Source organism: Mya arenaria, chromosome 12, assembly GCF_026914265.1.
Source record: "Mya arenaria isolate MELC-2E11 chromosome 12, ASM2691426v1".
Lineage (NCBI taxonomy): Eukaryota > Metazoa > Mollusca > Bivalvia > Myida > Myidae > Mya > Mya arenaria.
Window position 1 is genome coordinate 5957135 of NC_069133.1, and position 12419 is coordinate 5969553.

Consider the following 12419-nt stretch of genomic DNA (forward strand, 5'->3'; position numbering starts at 1 on the left):
TTTTACATCGAAACTCCTTCATTGTGTTTAACTCAAAAACATTAGATCACATAAATACCAACGGCATATTAACATTTCCGAAATATAAAAGTGCGTTATAAGTGATATTTTGACATCAAAATTCAACATTAGTCACTTTTTCAACTTGAGAATGTTCTCTCGAAAAACTGGTACGAAATTTTAAAATTTCCAAATGTTCCATCTTCAACCATTGTTTTCATGAAAAAATTGTGGTGTAGGTACATTTACTAACCTTAAAAGATGAAGGTTTCGAAAGCATTAATACTCAATAAAGTATATTTACTATGATACAATGATAACTGCAAGGACTTGCCCAATAGTCGAATTATCAAAAATAAAGCATGGCGAGGGCCGAATTACCAGTACTCTAGAAAACGTTTACAAGTACACCAACACAAACAGATTTAAAAGGCATAAAATAGGTAAACCGATAAAGGATGAAGTAAACGCGTTGGAATGTTCAGGTAAACACGAGTTCACTGGAACACGAGTCAACTACGAGCCCAAATTAGTTTATAAATTGACCTTAAACTTAAGAAAGTTAACAATTCCGTTCATAAATATGATGGCGTTTTCATATTTCATATCGCAACGAATATACGAAATAGTACTTAATTAATAGTATTATTGCTTTTAGCCACTAGAGAAATACTTACTTTTGGCATTCGCGATATTGTGTTCGTATATTTGAATATTAAAAAATAAAAATTTGTTTATTATCTGCCTTAAAAATATTTTTTGAAAAATGAATTGTATTTTTGCGAAAAAACGCGCTTAAAAGTATGCGACGTTTAATTCGTATTTAGAACACAGTGAACATTATCAAATTGCTATTTTATTGTTTCAGTTAAGTTTCGTTTTTCATTTCACTGATAAATCTCTATCACCGGACAGCATACAACAAAATTAGAAATTTACCTATTCAGATCCAGAATTACGTTTACATTCAATCAATGACCTGGAAACCGACAATATTCTTGAGATTTATTTGAACGGCATATGGCGTGCACTTGGAGGAAACCCATTTTCAGAAGTGACAGCACAAGTCATCTGCAACTATTTTGGATATGGGTATCGTATTGTTACCATTTTTCAACGTACGAACACACTTAAAATTCGTTTTACAATATCTAAAAAAACGGACAGGTTTACCGTGAATTGTAAGGATTCAGCTGCTCCTATAAAGCCTATCAGTCTAAAGTTTTAGATGGAGAACAATCAATTAAATCCACTTACCTAGTGTATATTTAATGTTTTGAACAGATATATAGGTTACAGTGCAGAGCTGACAAATGCAGAGTACAATTACACAGGAGGCGTATGGTCCTATGGTCAGAATGTTTTGAATTGCAAAGAAACTGCCACTGCCTTAGGAGAATGTGTTAATCCTGCGTATGTTAATATAACAACGGCAATAAGTCTGTTGGGTTATGAAAGGCTTCCCCGGATTAAGTGTTCAAGTATAAATGTTGTTTCCATACTACATATGATTTTAATTCATTTTGATCGGTGTTTGAAGTATGCAGTGAAATAGATAAAAACAGAAATGATTTATTGGACTGTATTTAAAATACATGCAACAGAAGACCTAATTTATCAATGCATTATAATGTTTGACCGCATTTATAACATGTAATTGTTTTAATCAGTCTAATTGTATAAGAAATATTCAGTGTACTTTTATGCTTTCAACTATATTAAATGTTAAATGGTTGCGACCGTTTAATATCAGCGTTCATCAGACTGTATCTATATCAATAGTTGTGTCGTATTTCATATTGTAGATTTTACAGTATCAGACATTCGCTTAACTGGAGGGGAAGTTCCCAGTGAAGGGCGCTTTGAAATATTGGTTGGCACACAATGGGGAACTGTTTGTACATATAGCCCTCCTACACCTGGAGGGTATCCTCTAGGCTTGGTCAATGAGGATAGTATATGCCAGATGCTAGGATATTTGTGAGTACCTAAACATATTTAACATTGTATGGTGACAGCGAAATATAACGTGTTTTAAGTATATAACATGTTTATTTAGGCATAAATTTTAAGATTAATAAATAAATTTGTTACATTTCATATTAAGGTTTAAAAGTGACCGTGGTTTTGAATCTGTAAATTGTTGCGTTGTCTTTAAAATATATTACATTAAATATGTTTTGTAAACGGTTTTAATTTATCGGTTATAAGTAATTTGAATATTATTTTGTAGCTGAAATAATGTATAATACCGCTTAAAGGTCTTTAAGTAGTGAGAGAGAGAGAGAGAGAGAGAGAGAGAGCGAGAGAGAGAGAGAGAGAGAGAGAGAGACAGAGAGAGAGAGTAAACGATATAATATAACAAGCTACAGATATAGTATCACAAGCCAGAAGGGTTTGTCGCAAAGCATGGTCAGTACTTTTACCAAAACATATGTTAATTGTCAGTTTGACAGACTTCACGTGAAATAATCTAGAATCTAGTGCGAGGAATAAACTTAACCTTGTGATATTCCTTTTCCAGTCTGTTTCGTTATAACTACACATAGTTCCATTATCAATGCTCTTCCTAGTTGTGACAACGAAGTAATTTTAATAAACTCGCAAGCAAAGCAATCTCTTTGGATGCATTTGCCGATAAGTTGTATATATCAATAGCGAACGTTCTGCCTCGCTTGGTCCAGATAAGATATAATTGTTAAAGTTGTATTTGCAAACATATGCCTCTTTGCAAAACAGTTGATTTAAGTTTTCTTACAGGGAAAAGCTTTCTATTGGCAAAACAATTTATTGTAGGACTATAATGAAGAAATAACTCTCTATATAATAGACTGTAAAAATCGGTTACAAAGGGCAATGCAATTGTAACTCCATTATTTACGTATCTTTTGCCTCAGAATAATTTGTCCTCACAGAATACAATTTGGTCTTATGCAATATTTGCAAACTTTATGATTAACTTACTAGCACAGATTACTAAATTGTATGGTGACGCCTTTGATTTTAATCCGAGCTTATTGGGAAAAAACGTTTAAATGTTAAGAAAAGAATTGTCTAAGGAAATACAATTTGTAATAAGATAAAGAAAGGTATTGCAAAAATGCAGTCACATACTAATGCGAACTAGGATCGAGTTTACAAGATGAGCTGTTGATAACAAACTAATTAGTCACTTCATAGTGCCTGTTCAATAATCGTATATTCAATGAATAAACATATAAAATACTTTATTTACATGTATTTATATTCTATAGTAACAGTACGATTCAACCAGGACGTTTTGACAAAAGCCAACTTACAAACAATGCGTCTTCTCCCGTCCTGATGACACTTGAAGGCTGCTCGGATTTAAACTCACTAGACTTTGAAACACATTGTAATGTCATAAAAGGTGAATTTATTTACTGCAATTTCCACGAACAGGATGCTCTTATTATGTGTGAAGGTATGTTTAAAGTGTTTTATTATAAAACATTGGTATTAACTAGTATTTATAGCGATACTTTATCTCGGAATATGTGTGAATTGTTGCAAAACATGATTTTTTTGGTGTCTTGTTGTTGTTGTAATTTAGGAGCATAATAATAATATTATATTATTACTCAAAAACTTCAAATTTACGCAGAAATTAAGCAATATGGTCTTGCGTTCTCTGTCGAAATACACTTATAAATGTTTGTATGAATAAACATTTGGGCAATAAAAACCGAAACCAGAAATACCGGATGCTAATCAGCGGATGTGAAAGAAAATTCATAATGAGAAATATTCTGGTAAAACGTGCCCTTTTACCAGTATCAACCGATTTCCAAAGCCGTCGGAAGTAACTATACAAAATGGCATACGCCGGAGCGATTGAACACATACACATGAACATGTAGTTCGTTTTGTAGAAACCGTGCGAATAGATTCGCTTTAATGCATTCGTTAACATCGAAAAGGCAAAGGATTAAGATGGAACCAAATATGTTTAAAACGTGGCGGACGATAAACAATATCATGGAGTTAATAATTTTTGCTGTTGTATTTTTATGTATTATGCTCACATTGCATCCATATCTCGATCTGTCATCTCAATGTTACTTAAAATGAACTCATTAGAAGATTGTTGTTTTAAACATTATAAACTCCGGCGTCCGGTATAGATTTTCGTGAAAAATATTCTAACTCCTACGCAATTTTCTTCCTTTACGTACATTTTTAAATCAGTAGTAAGGTCATTTAAATCGCAGTGTCATTTTTCTGTTTAAAACATATGTCATGAACATATTAAAGAATTACCCCTTACTACGAAAATGCATTAAAATACAATATTTTAAATTTCATTTAGATTTCAGAATCGAATTAAAATGTAACATGAGCAGTAATGAATCGCTTATTTGCAATATTTCTGAAAGGCAACAGTATTCAATGTTTATGCCAGCAATACGCCTAGTTGATGGACCAAACACGTACTCAGGACGAATAGAAACCTCGATAAGTGGACAATTGGTGACGCTATGCGACTATCTCTTTGACATCAAGACGGCAAACGTTGCCTGTAATATGCTCGGATACAGGTAACTAAACGAGTATGGGAAATTATCATGCATATACAAACATTTCATTGTTTTAATTCTATCGTTTTTGTAAACAACAGAAAACCTATATAATATTACTTTTTCATGTACTTACATTGCGGTATTTTAGTGGAGCAAAAGAAGTCATGTCATCAACTCGATATGGTGTTGGTCAAATGCCTTTGTATACTGGGAGAATATCCTGCAATGGCAACGAAAAGTCATTGGAACAATGCCACCACGATCCAATTGAAGATTCATTATGTAACAAACAACGAATTGTCGGCGTGGTATGCCAAGGTAATAATATTGCAATAGGAAACACACAAGGCAGTCATTGGGATGTAAACTAGTAATCGATAACAACTGTTAAGCTGTGCTTAAAGTTAGTCCATTGGCACCGTCTCAAAAATGTGTTGAGCCTCTTCACAAATTAATTTCGATTGTTCGGCAAATATGCTCGATATGGCCAGTATTTAAGCCTCTGAGGCCAAATGGTTTCGGCATCCGCCTATGGAACGGGAGGTCGAAAGATCCAGTCACACACGCTGCTTGGTATGACATTACCGGATTCTGACTTAGCAGCTAGTTAACTGGGTGGGTACCGATGGCCGTCCAGGAGTCCGATATAATAGAGGAATGAAACTTCATAAAAAAATTAACATCAAAACGATTTCCCAAAATAGAATCAAATATCTGCTGGTTCATCTCCGTAATGTTTTCCTCTTTTTATATTTATTATTTTGTATTAACTATGGTACCCATCAGGGTCCCAACAACAATTTTAGGTTGATAAAAGGGCAATGGCGGCAAATCTATTGGTAATTCGCTTTTAAAATAATGATGAAATATCGAAAGGTTATTTCACAAAAATGTTGTACTTCTGTTTTGAAACAGTCTAATATGAAATAAATTTCACTTAATAATCGCTATAAACCTCGGGGAAACATAAAATAAAACTTCTGTACTAGCAACACACATGCATTGCATAAATAAGGGCGATACTTTAGTTTTCAATCTACAAGGACATAGTAATAGTACAATTTACGTGTTAATGCACTCATTGAATTTCGTTTTACAGGTGGTCCGATGAAACTAGAGCCGTTTGCAAATAAGCCATATGAAGGTGTTTTTACAACTTCGCACGCCGGTAAATGGTATCACTTCACCGGTAACGTCAGTGATATAACAGCGAAGACACTCTGCAATATGACTGGCTTTGGGCAAGTATCTTACTATAATAAATGATTATTCTTCACCGGTAACATTAGTCATACTAAAGCTCTGCACTATGACTGGCTTTGGACACGTATCTTAATATGTCAAATATGTAACACCTAATCGGTAACATCGGTTATATAACAGATAAGACACCTGCACTTTGACTGATTTTGGGCAAGTATCTTACAGATATAATCATAACCACTTCACGGGTAACATCAGTGATATAGCAGCAAAGAAACTCCGCTATATGACTTGCTTTGGGCAAGTACCTTACTACGATGAATGTATCACTTCACCGATCATATTATTATTGTAACAGCTAAGATACCTGCCAAATGACTGGCTTCGGGCCAGTTTCTTCTAAACGATCAATTGTTTCACTTGACTGGCAGCATCAGTAATATAGAAGCCAAGTCACTCTACAATGTTTTAGAGCAATTATCTTGCTACAATTAATGGTATCAATTCACCAGTAACATCATTTATACAGAAACCAAGACACTCTGCATTCAGACTATGCAAGTTTATTACCAGTAAGACACTCTCCAATTTTCTATGACGATACATGGTATAATTTCTCTGGTAACATCAGTGATATAACAGCTAGGCACTTAACAATGTGAATGGCTTTGGGCAAGAAGCTAAATATTCTGTATTGGAATCAATGATTATGTTAAATCAGGGAAATCAACTTTAACACTAAAAAATAATATTAAATATAATAATGAGAGGAAGAAGAAGAAGAAGAAGAAGAAGAAGAAGAAGAAGAAGAATAAGAAGAAGAAGAAGAAGAAGAAGAAGAAAGAAGAAGAAGAAGAAGAAAAATAATGTAAATAAGTACAAATATTAATGATAATTATAAGAAGAAGAAGAAGAAGAATATATTTCCATCTCGATGGATTATTTAAAAATAAAAGATAAGTTGAAGTTTTCATACGTGATTTGCATATCAGATGTGAGAAAGTTGAAGTTCAATATATGTTTTGGGGCTGTTTCGAGATGCGAAATAAAATTTAAATGTAAGCTGTAAAACTAATTTTCTTTTTCATTTTAAATTTAGTTTCAAAGGATATGGAATTAGTCTTCCTGAGGGTTCATTGACTATACAAAGACAGTCACTCAAATGCTTTGGAAAAGAAACTAATGTTTTGGAATGCACATCGGAACCATTTGAATGTATACATAGAGACTACACTTCGCGTGGGGCATGTGTGTTCAAAAAACATGGCGTTCTGGGCCTCTACTGTAATGGTACGTTTCAATATACATTGGTCTGATAATTCCAGAACATTTGCTGTGAAATGAATTGCTACATTATAACATTAGTCATTAATTCCACGTTAAGTTACCACCATAATAATGTCTTTCAGATTATCATATTGAGGATGTAAGGCTGACACAAGTGTGGGCAGTTCCGTATCAAAAATTATTTGAGGTGTTTGTCGACGGTGAATGGGGGATAACTTCTGCAGAACTTGGAAAGATTGAAGCTCAAATCATATGCAAATACTTCGGATATTTGTAAGTGAAAAATATGAGGGAAGAACAATTTATGTAATTAACCGTGAGGAGAAACATCACATCAAACATATATGAAACAATATTTATAACAAGACATTGACGTTTTCTCCTTTTTTCAGAAATGGTGAAAACACGTTCGAAGGAACATTCAAAAATTACAAATTCAAAATAATTGGAGATCTGAAATGCAAAGGAAATGAATCATCTCCGTTTGAATGTGCCTTTGAGCACCGTGGCTACCTGGATGTACTTGAATATCACTTTACGATGGTTCATTGTACAAAAGGTAAGTTTAAAGGTTTTTTCTCATGTTATATTTATCATACGTTTACGGCTGGATTTACGTGTTGTGTGGCGGCTGTTAAAAGTCACCTCTAACATAGTCATATTGTAGTTTAAGTTTTGTTGTCCTGCTCTTTCAGAATGATTACGAGTAGCGTTTGCTTATGCCGATGCTGCGGTCTTAACACTATTTGTTCTAATATATAATACATAATAATACGTACAACTGGGCATTAACAGTGTTGCATTTCTCATTACCATCAATAAACACTATCAATCAATTGTGACTGCTTTTTCCTTCAATTACCACATGCCATTAGTGCTGCGTAAGATTCTTTGCACTCAGAAAACATTGGTTATTTTAAAAAAACATTTATTACGTATACTTCGTGTAATAATTCAACTTATGAGTCAAGTTTTTCAACGTCAATACATATTGCCACAGTTTTGGAATGAGTATATGCAATCACATCGATTTACATTAGTCGATCTGTATGCGTTGGTAAGTTCGTTGAATAGTATTTACGTTGTAGTTTTGTAAAGTCTGAATTGTTTTCACGAAAGTTTTGTTCACTGAAGCTTTGTTTGGAGATAAACTTGCTGGTCCTGCTGCCTTTTTATATAAAGTTCATTTTATATCATATATGCTCAGAATCCTGTTATTTATTTTATCTCTTTAAAGACGAAATGTAATACATGCTATACACTCCATTGTAACCTGAAATATTATTTTAACTTCAGTATGAAAATAACATTATCGGTATTAACACTCTGTTTTAACAGTAAAGACGTTTTCGCCCTTACAAATAATGCAAACAATAACTTAAACCTTAATAGACTAAATAAAGACTCACATAGAGGTAATAAACAATCGACCTTGAACCAACGGAACCTGCCAGGATGTACATTATCTTTGTATTTAAATCTATGCTTTGATCCTAAAAGTACAAGTACTTCAACTCGTATGCAGCATTATTTATCATTATACATTAGAATGCCACAAAGCCAGATATGGATATGAATGTGACAAAGACTGCATGTGTATTTCGGCGAATACAGAAGACTGTGATGACATGTCGGGTAAATGTACATGTATACCAGGATGGTCAGGGACATACTGTGAAACAGATATCAACGAATGTCTAACTACAAACATATGTCCGGGTGGAATGGAATGCGTTAATCAAAGCGGTTCTTTGTGCAGTGAAGCTAACACGGAGTGCACAAACATCGATGGAGGGTTCAAGTGTGACTGTGTAGAAGGATATGCTAGAGACAACAATGATACATGTTTTGCTTGTAAGCCATCCCCAAATTTCTCGAACAAGCTTTAATCACTTACAACAGGTGCAAGTAAAGCTCGTTATTTTTGTTTCGGTATTTTTTGTTTTATATTCTCATTTTCAGGAGTTCTAATACTTTAAAAGGAAAATATGTGAACGTAAATCACGCCCAATTGCATTTAATTTTTTTAAGAATGTTCAAGTTAGTGTTTTAGCTAAGTGCTATACGGAAATTAAGTTTTTTATGCTTATGATTGTTCGAGAAAAATGAGTATTTTCTGTAGATTAACATCACTACACAAAATAGCAATAAGGTTGTGTTGCGCAATTCACTCAGTTGTTGTTATAACACTTCTGTTTTTATGAAGTAATAAATCATTTATTACAGCGGGGCTGTGAATTGTAGCCAGTTTGTAGAAAAGCATTGTCCTCAGATAATGGGTATACATATTTACAAAGACTATCAGTATCACCTTCTATCCGTGATTTGTTGTCGTTAAAGCATGTCAGTTCAGTCTCACTATGAATATTTGAATATAGGAAGACCACTGACAACCATTTTCTCTTATCTTTCAGTAAAGGAGAATAATTTTTCAAACATCTTGCTCATAGTGATAAGTTCATCTCTGGTCGCTGTTTTATTGATTTGCGTGTTTGTTGGAGTATGCTGCTGTGTGAGCAGAAACAGACAGAATGGTAGGATACACTTACAATGGCGTACATGTCTCATAAGTGTTCCGTGTTATTTATGTAGATGAAATGGTTTTAATATATATCTGTAATTAATATCAATGCTGAGAACGATTAAATTATATATTTTTCTGTAATTATTTCAGGTAGGCCAAGCTCGCCGGCTGCGGAATTACCGACGGCTGTAGGGTAGGCTGCATTATTTATATGTTTGTATGTTAAAACAACTCGTGGATATTACTATATCATAGACAATGAGAGTATATGTCATTTTATCTCAAGCCAATATTGTCTTGCTCCCCGTTTGCTTCAATTAAAGCGGTTATAACGACCTCCAATTTGTGTTTGCAAATCCTAGATTTCGCAAACTCAAGTACCCTTTAAATACGGTGTAATCGAATACTGGCCTATTCTTTAGTTAGAAGGCTTCATTAAGGTATGATTTTGGTGTTTTTGTTTGCGAAATGTTTTTGGAAGTTTGTCTAATTGACCCGCCAACTTCGGGCCCCAGCGGGGTTTTCGCAGAAAAACACGGGGTTTTTCACTATCCCGCGGGATTTTTCTCCCGTTTTTCAAAAGCTGGGGAAAAATCCCGCGGGGTTTCAATAATACAAGATTCAAGTTATTTTAGCTCAAAACAGCATCTTATATCAGAAGGAGCATTATGCTTCGACACCGGAAGTGAAATAACGCGAAACAAAAAAAAACCGCTTTTCAGTACGGGGTTTTTCTCCTGCGGGATAAAACTCCAAGATTTTACCGATAATGCAAAATCCGTAAAAAAAAACACTTCTAAGCTATTATAATATTGTTATGATGTTAATTATCACCTGTTTAAGGATTTTGAAATACTTGCTTTTTATTTAAAGAACAACAGAAATTTTATGAATGTTTTTTACGGGAGAAAAACCCAACAAAACCTGTTTTGACTATTTATGATTTAAAACGCGATTTTGCACTTCATTTAAAGCAAAAACAAATGTTACTACATATGTATCTTATATGTTTAATATAACAACCATGTTAGTTATAATGTAAATGATATTATTAAAGGTAATTTAACTAATTTTGAAACTTATGAACTAGTGTAATGTAACCTTTTAAAAAAAAATCTTCCTTTTTTAACCGTCTTTAAAAATACTGCAGGAATGAAAATTATACGTGACGTTAAAGAGTTGTAACGTTAAAAAGATGATATTGCTTAAAATTGTTTAATTATTGGTACTTAAAATTGTTTAATTATTGGTACTTGAATCTGACTTTAAACCGGTTTAACACAAACATACAATTACAATAATCAATACCAGGGTACATGTATCAAGCTCGAAAATTACGGTCGGCCCAGTTGTCTATCCTTAATTATGATCGGACCTCCTTGAGGCCATCAGAATTATTAATGTCGTTCATCTTTGTCGTGATATTTTTTTTTTACTTTTATGTTATGAAAGGAAAGGCAATATTACTATATTATAGTATATTCCATACTTTTTTAGGAGTCTACCATGAATTATTTTGATGCAACATTTATAAACACGTTGAAAATGTTGTCTATCACAGATTATTTAGCTTGACGAATAGGCTTTTGAGCAAACAGATATATACAGAGAAATATTTTAATTGATATTTATGTATGTCATACAAAAATAACCCTATCATATATCATTTCTTTTATGGACATTTGAAGGTACATATGAACAAAATCAATTGATATATTTTAATTTTTGCATCAAATATATTCTTTGATAATATAAAGAAAAGTACATTGATCAAACAAGTGTAAGTGAGAAAGAAATAGAATTGGCTACAATTGCCAATCAATAATTTCTGTTCACAGTCTGCAGTCTATCACAGATCAATGAGCAATTGCAATGACCAACAGTTAACACAAACGGTTCCGTGGGAGGGGGGATGGCACACCCGGCACATGCCCCATCACTAAAGTCGTCAAAGTTTGCATTCTATCTCAAAGGAGTGGAAATTAATAAACTACACCTTTCAAATGCCATCATGTGCAGGCGACGTGAACTCGTAAAAACAACAAATTCAAACAGCGCAACTTCCTTTAATTATGTCCTCTTGATGTTTCTTCATCCGTATATAAACAACAGTTTCCTCGTCTTCCAACAATTTCCAATACTGGTGAAAATGTATCCATCATCCGTGTGATATTTGTTGAAAACAAGAAAAACATACATGCCATAAAACTGAGAAAAAAGTTATTTTCTCCAGTCTTGTAGCCGAACGCAATCCTTGAACATGTGCAAGATATGCCATGAAGTCAATATCACCACTACTTGAAGGCCACCGATGTGTTATGTTCACTTGTATGTCTTTCTGATTTCTTCACAAATTGCTTACGTCTAGCGGACCCTTGGGAGGGAGGGGTACGCCCCTTAGGTATGTCCTCTCTTGGTGAGTGGAGTACGCCCCTTAGGTATGCCCTTTCTTGGGAAGCGGAGTACGCCCCTTACGTATGCCCTCTCTAATGTCTAATCCTGAACTCTCCCCTGCTTTTAAGATAAACTTTCATAACCAGTATCACTTATTACCTTATTATTATAATAAAATTCGTTCAACTTATCTTGAAGCCATGTGATGGCAGATAAACAATGGTTAAAGTTAAATGAACAGTAATGTTCATTTCTATTTTTTTTATTGATAAGATTAATCCCAGTATGAAAGATTCATTTTATATTAGAAAATAAATAAAATATTTATGTTTAGGAAAGACAATTAAGAAAACCATGTTTTATGATAGACACTATTTTTTATGTAAATGATACATAAGAAAAAATATTCTTATTGTCTATCATGAAATATATATTTCTTATTGTCTATAATGAAAATATTTCTTACTGTC

The 12419-nt window shown here is 33.5% G+C and overlaps 1 protein-coding gene across 4 annotated transcripts in view; it reads left to right on the plus strand.

Annotated features, from left to right (window-relative positions):
* LOC128211775 (scavenger receptor cysteine-rich domain superfamily protein-like) overlaps window positions 1-12419 on the plus strand; it is a 31245-nt gene that overhangs the window by 1329 nt on the left and 17497 nt on the right. The window contains exons 2-14 of one of the 4 annotated variants that reach the window (XR_008257342.1): window positions 948-1092; window positions 1285-1481; window positions 1806-1980; window positions 3255-3445; window positions 4424-4559; window positions 4690-4859; window positions 5641-5782; window positions 6844-7034; window positions 7154-7304; window positions 7424-7590; window positions 8580-8933; window positions 9258-9310; window positions 9446-9564. Coding sequence is in view for 3 of the 4 variants with exons in the window: in XM_052916825.1 (XP_052772785.1) it covers window positions 948-1092; window positions 1285-1481; window positions 1806-1980; window positions 3255-3445; window positions 4424-4559; window positions 4690-4859; window positions 5641-5782; window positions 6844-7034; window positions 7154-7304; window positions 7424-7590; window positions 8580-8885; window positions 9446-9565; window positions 9706-9748 (2134 nt within the window). In the remaining variant the exon portion in view is untranslated. Of the gene's footprint in view, window positions 1-947; window positions 1093-1284; window positions 1482-1805; window positions 1981-3254; window positions 3446-4423; window positions 4560-4689; window positions 4860-5640; window positions 5783-6843; window positions 7035-7153; window positions 7305-7423; window positions 7591-8579; window positions 8934-9257; window positions 9311-9445; window positions 9566-9705; window positions 9749-12419 lie in introns of those variants that run through there. The other 3 variants (XM_052916825.1, XM_052916826.1, XM_052916827.1) reach the window with 3 other exon arrangements.